The sequence below is a fragment of the Priapulus caudatus genome, unplaced genomic scaffold (assembly GCF_000485595.1).
Source record: "Priapulus caudatus unplaced genomic scaffold, Priapulus_caudatus-5.0.1 Scaffold622, whole genome shotgun sequence".
In the NCBI taxonomy this organism is placed as follows: domain Eukaryota; kingdom Metazoa; phylum Priapulida; class Priapulimorpha; order Priapulimorphida; family Priapulidae; genus Priapulus; species Priapulus caudatus.
Window position 1 is genome coordinate 47,429 of NW_014577683.1, and position 5,000 is coordinate 52,428.

The window sequence follows — 5,000 nt, forward strand, 5'->3', positions numbered from 1 at the left end:
TAACCAATGGTCACCTAGTTACCTATGGTTAGTTACATGTAGTTACCTATAGGTTAACCAATGGTCACCTAGTTACCTATGGTTAACTGTAGTTACCTATAGAGTAGATGTTTTTTTTTACATTACTTAACAGTTTCTCCTTCCATCACATCATGGTTTTACGTTCTGTCACATCATGGTTTCCCCTTCTGTCACATTATGGTTTTTTCCAGTCACATTATGGTTTTCTCCTTCAGTCACATCATGGTTTTCCCTTCTGTCACATCATGATTTCCCCTTCTGTCACATTATGGTTTTCTCCTTCTGTCACATCTTGGTTTCCACTACGCCGTGACATGATTTCCCATTACATCACAGCTCTCGATCTGTTCACATCATGGTTTCCTCTTCCATCGTGTCGCCGTAGCATTACGACCTGCGCTTCATCGTGTCGTTGCAGGAACCTCGACCTGAGCATGGAATCAGACGTGTTCCAATCGTCGGCCGTCAACCACGTTCACGCCTCGCCGCGCGACGCTACCGCCGCCGCCGCCGCCACGTCTACCCCGCGTAACCCCGAACCTCCGAAGCAGCTGTGGGCGCAGGATGCGTCGCCGGGCGCAGAGGGAGCGGCCGCCGCCGCCGGGGTCAAGGGTCGGTCGTGGGCACGGACGGTCGTCGCGACGGCGTTTGTCATGACGCTGCTCACGCTCATTGCCATCGTGCTCGTCATGGAGCTCGACGCTCTGCGCGACCTCCGCGCGACACCAGAGGTCGCCGCTCTCCGCGCGCAGTACTACGCGCCGGCGAAGAGGGCGCTCGGCATCCCGTGAGGTGCGCCGGCGCCACCTGTCGGCGGAGGAACGGAGGGTGACGACAGAGGGAGCCACGGTGGGTGCATGTCGGAGGGAGTCGCTGACCCACCGGGGATCATTTCGTCATTGGTTTAGAGATCCAACTAGTTTCGCATCTAGTTGCCTGTTTCACTACGGATAAATGGAGTAGAGATTGGAGTAGTAGTTCCTTGATCAGCACTAGTACTATAGCACGTGAGATGCAGCATACCTTGACAAGCCTCAGGGCCTTTCCTGCACTGTCGTGCAAGCGCACGATTTTGCAGCAAATATGAAAGACCACAAATACGAATTGTTTTTGTCCTTATAAGGATGTGAATGCACAAATGAATGATACAGTGATTACAGCCAACTTCTATTTCTATCAGGGGTACTGGGTCACAGTTTTAATTGAACTATGTATCGCCGAATTAAACTATATATGTCGTTGCTGCGACCCGCACCCAAGCCCTGCCGACGAGCTATTTTACATATTTGTCGGAGAGACGTATTTTTACAGATTTGACATTCCACGAGGGAATCGTAGTAGATTAATCGTGTATCGTAATCATTTAATTACGTACTTTAAACATGTACATTCCACTGGCGACTATATTTACGGGGAGAGCGGTGGACGGACGGAATTTTTCGGTAACTTGTCCTGTACATATATATTTAACTGTCGCCGTTCGTTAAAAGACGACTTTTTAAATGGAGTGGATTCAATTTTTAACGTGCACTTGTTTCGGCGAAGTGATTAATGATCCATCATTTAGGCGTAGATGTAGTCGTAACGTCGTTGTCCATACTAATCCCAGCGTGGATAGCATTCTAAATAATCTTTTCTGGGCGAATAACATTTCATATCTAGGAACGCATATATCGTCACTGATCTGGTGACGGAGTCATCGCCTCCTGCGAGTTTGAAACTGTAATTTTAGTGAAGTGTAATTTTATAATCTCTAGGGACGCGTAGCCTAACACTAAATCAAAACTTTCACGATGGCTACTTCTATTAATTAAGGCATTCTGGCGTTGGGGTTGGGGGCACGGTTAGGGCGATGATTAACGTTGTTACCTAGTCTTCCCCCTATCCTGGTGCTCTCTTCCAAGAAACCCTAATCGCGTAATGTACAATGTACCAGACCATCTGGTTTAACGAGGGCCAAATTTACATACATACACCTGTCTATCAAATACAGAAATCATAACTGTGACGTCGTACATGCTACAGAACTATGACGGCGTGGACGCCACGGAACTGTGACGTACACGTCACAGAACTATGACGTACACCTCACAGAACTGTTACGTGCACGCCACATAAATATGTAGTGTAAACCACAGAACTAAGAAGTCTCGTCTGACGTGTTACTGCTCACCTGCGTCACGTGATGTACGGAGCAACGATGACGCTCATGCGCTGGTCTCCCCGGGAAGGTACTGTGGGCGTGGCCGAGCCTGCATCCTCGTGTTACGTCACCAAACGCTGCGAGTTTAGAATATAGTCGTTAGTTAATTTGTCGCTAAGACGTCGTGGTGTTCCCTGGATGACTAAACATACCGCAGGTTGCACATTCCAATTATTTGTGGAAGTACGGATGTCCTATATATACACGTTTACATGTACGTATATACGCGTACATATGTATATAACAACAGGTATAGGTTCCCGTTTGATTCCCCGTTGAAGATATTAGTCGGATTGTAGCGATACGTTTGTGCGTTTTTAGCGTTCTGTACGGAATCGTGTGCATGAAATTTTTCGCCTCTCGCGTTTTGGGTGCAGAGGGGAGAGAGATGCGTCTGCGCACTCGTGGGTGGTGGGTGTTTTTTTTTAAATGGAAAAAACGTGCTTTGTACTTGTGTTCTTTCTATACTCCCAGTGACCTGTTCGTGTTATCTCGCGTGATTTCCAAGCATCGTGCAGCTTCACAGAATCGTACCTCGCTTCACCCCCTAATTAATAATAGTGATAATAATTAGCATATTTATTTTTACCCGCCATTAATGCGTATTTAATTAGTAGTTACAATCGTTCTACAGGTTATTTGTCATAATTAATATTTTTGTAATACGGATGATGATGATGATGATGATGATGATGATGATGACGATGGTGTTGATGATGACGACGATGACGATCGTGATTATAAAGGAGAGGTGAGAGTGGGATGTACGGGGAGGCGGTATTGTGTTAATAGGTGGCAGGTTAAAATGTAATCGACTGCCAAGGTGTGACGCCCTGGCGGTTTTCGTAATGCGTGTGTTTCTGTGGCGTTAGAGTTTGAAACCGAGTTACTAGTGATTTCTACTGTTTTTACTGCGAGCGTTTTCGAGTCAGTGATATTATTAACTCGGACCATCGACGTAATTGGCGAACTGGCACGGCGATTGCAGGTGTATTACCTTATGATCGCAGGTGTGACATCTGTGATTGCAGGTGTGACATCTGTGATTGCAGGTCTGGCATCTGTGATTGCAGGTGTGGTATCTGTGATTGCAGGTGTGGCATCTGTGATTGCAGGTCTGGCATCTGTGATTGCAGGTGTGGTATCTGTGATTGCAGGTGTGACATCTGTGATTGCAGGTGTGTTACCTATGATCACAGATGTGGCATCTGTGATTGCAGGTGTGTTACTTATGATCACAGGTGTGATATCTGCGATTGCAGGTGTGCCATCTGTGATTGCAGGTGTGACATCTGTAATTGCAGGTGTGTCACCTGTGATTACACGTGTAACATCTGTGATTGAAGGTGTGACACCTGTGATTACACGTGTGACGTCGGTGATTGTAGTTCTGTCACCTGTGATTGCAGGTATGATCATCAGGTAACAACTCAATGTCGTTCCTATCTAGCGGGGAGCATCATCGTGTAGTGACAACAATTTACTATGTGTAGAAGAACTAGAATAAGGCATCGTCAATCGCGTCGTGATGAGCGTGGTTGTACTTGTAGCTTCAAATCATTACCTGGGTATAGGAAGACGGGAGAACGGGAGACACGTGTTGGTGTGTATAATTGTATGTAACTCACTAACTGTAAAGTTACGGAGAAGTTGGGAGAACTATAGATGTTCACGCTTGAGGTAGAAAGAACACTGTGCCATCGTATAGATGTAATATTGCATAAGGTGTAGTAGGAGACAAATAGACAGTATCGTTACGGCTGACTGTCGTTGTGGTTCTCGTTGCCGTGTCTCGCATTCAAACGCTACAAACGCGAGCGTACTGCAGTGAATATATACGAGTGTAGTCGTTGCGACGCTAGCGTCATCGCTCGGCTGTCGCGGTGGCGAACTCGTTTCAGAACTGTCGTGATCTTAGCATGGAATTTTAGTTTGCACGTTTTATCATATACTTACCTAAAATGTGAATAAAATCGAATAAAGATGACCAATAACTAAACGAGCGTCTTGATGTTTCATTATTGTTGCTGCTAGGAACTATGCCGCGGGTGTTGTATTGGTATCAGTCTTAGTAAGGATATATAACTACCTGGTACTAAAAATATAAAACGTTCAAGTGCCAATCTACGAAAACTGAGGGTGATACTCCATTAGGAGTGTTCCCAACTTTAATGTTATTAATGGTCATAATAACACATATATATATATATATATATATAGTATTTGTCTTATCGCTCCTGATATATATATATGGTCATGGTACATATATTAGTTTGTGGTTTAATTTCATTTGGGGTTAGGATTATCAATCATTAATCATTAATGATATCAAAGTTGGGAACACTCCTAATGGAGCGTTAGCCAAAACTGACGAGTAAAATCTGCATTCTTTGTGTCGCATTTCAGTGCTGAACGTTCATTAGCATATGGCACATTTACTTTGGCTGCAAATTTCGTGGGGTTTTATCTTTAGTAAAGGCGTACATTTATTTACAGGGTCCCCACAGCCCTTGAAAGTCCTTGAATTTTGTCCTTTGTCCCTGAAAGTTCTTAATTGTTCCTTTTGACATTGAAAGGCCTTGGATATAGGTTCAAGTCCTTATTTTATGTCTAATGTCCTGGAATTTTACATTTTTAACCTAAAATCAAAAAGCAATCTTCATTGCTGGTTATCTGACCAAGTCTTCAAAGTCTGACCTGATTCCAAGTCTTCGATAATAATGTTAAATTTAATCCAAAATTTACATGTCATTGTCTACTAATGTACCTACTCTAC

General features: G+C 44.4%; 1 protein-coding gene across 8 annotated transcripts in view; it reads left to right on the plus strand.

Annotated features, from left to right (window-relative positions):
- LOC106812224 (FERM domain-containing protein 3-like) overlaps positions 1 to 4,223 on the plus strand; it is a 51,358-nt gene extending 47,135 nt beyond the window's left edge. Inside the window, exons 11-12 of one of the 8 annotated variants that reach the window (XR_001394303.1) lie at positions 440 to 3,465; positions 3,508 to 4,223. Coding sequence is in view for 1 of the 8 variants with exons in the window: in XM_014816056.1 (XP_014671542.1) it covers positions 440 to 812 (373 nt within the window). In the remaining 7 variants the exon portion in view is untranslated. Of the gene's footprint in view, positions 1 to 439 lie in introns of all 8 variants that reach the window. The other 7 variants (XR_001394304.1, XR_001394305.1, XR_001394307.1 and 4 more) reach the window with 7 other exon arrangements.
- Positions 4,224 to 5,000: the final 777 nt, after the last annotated feature.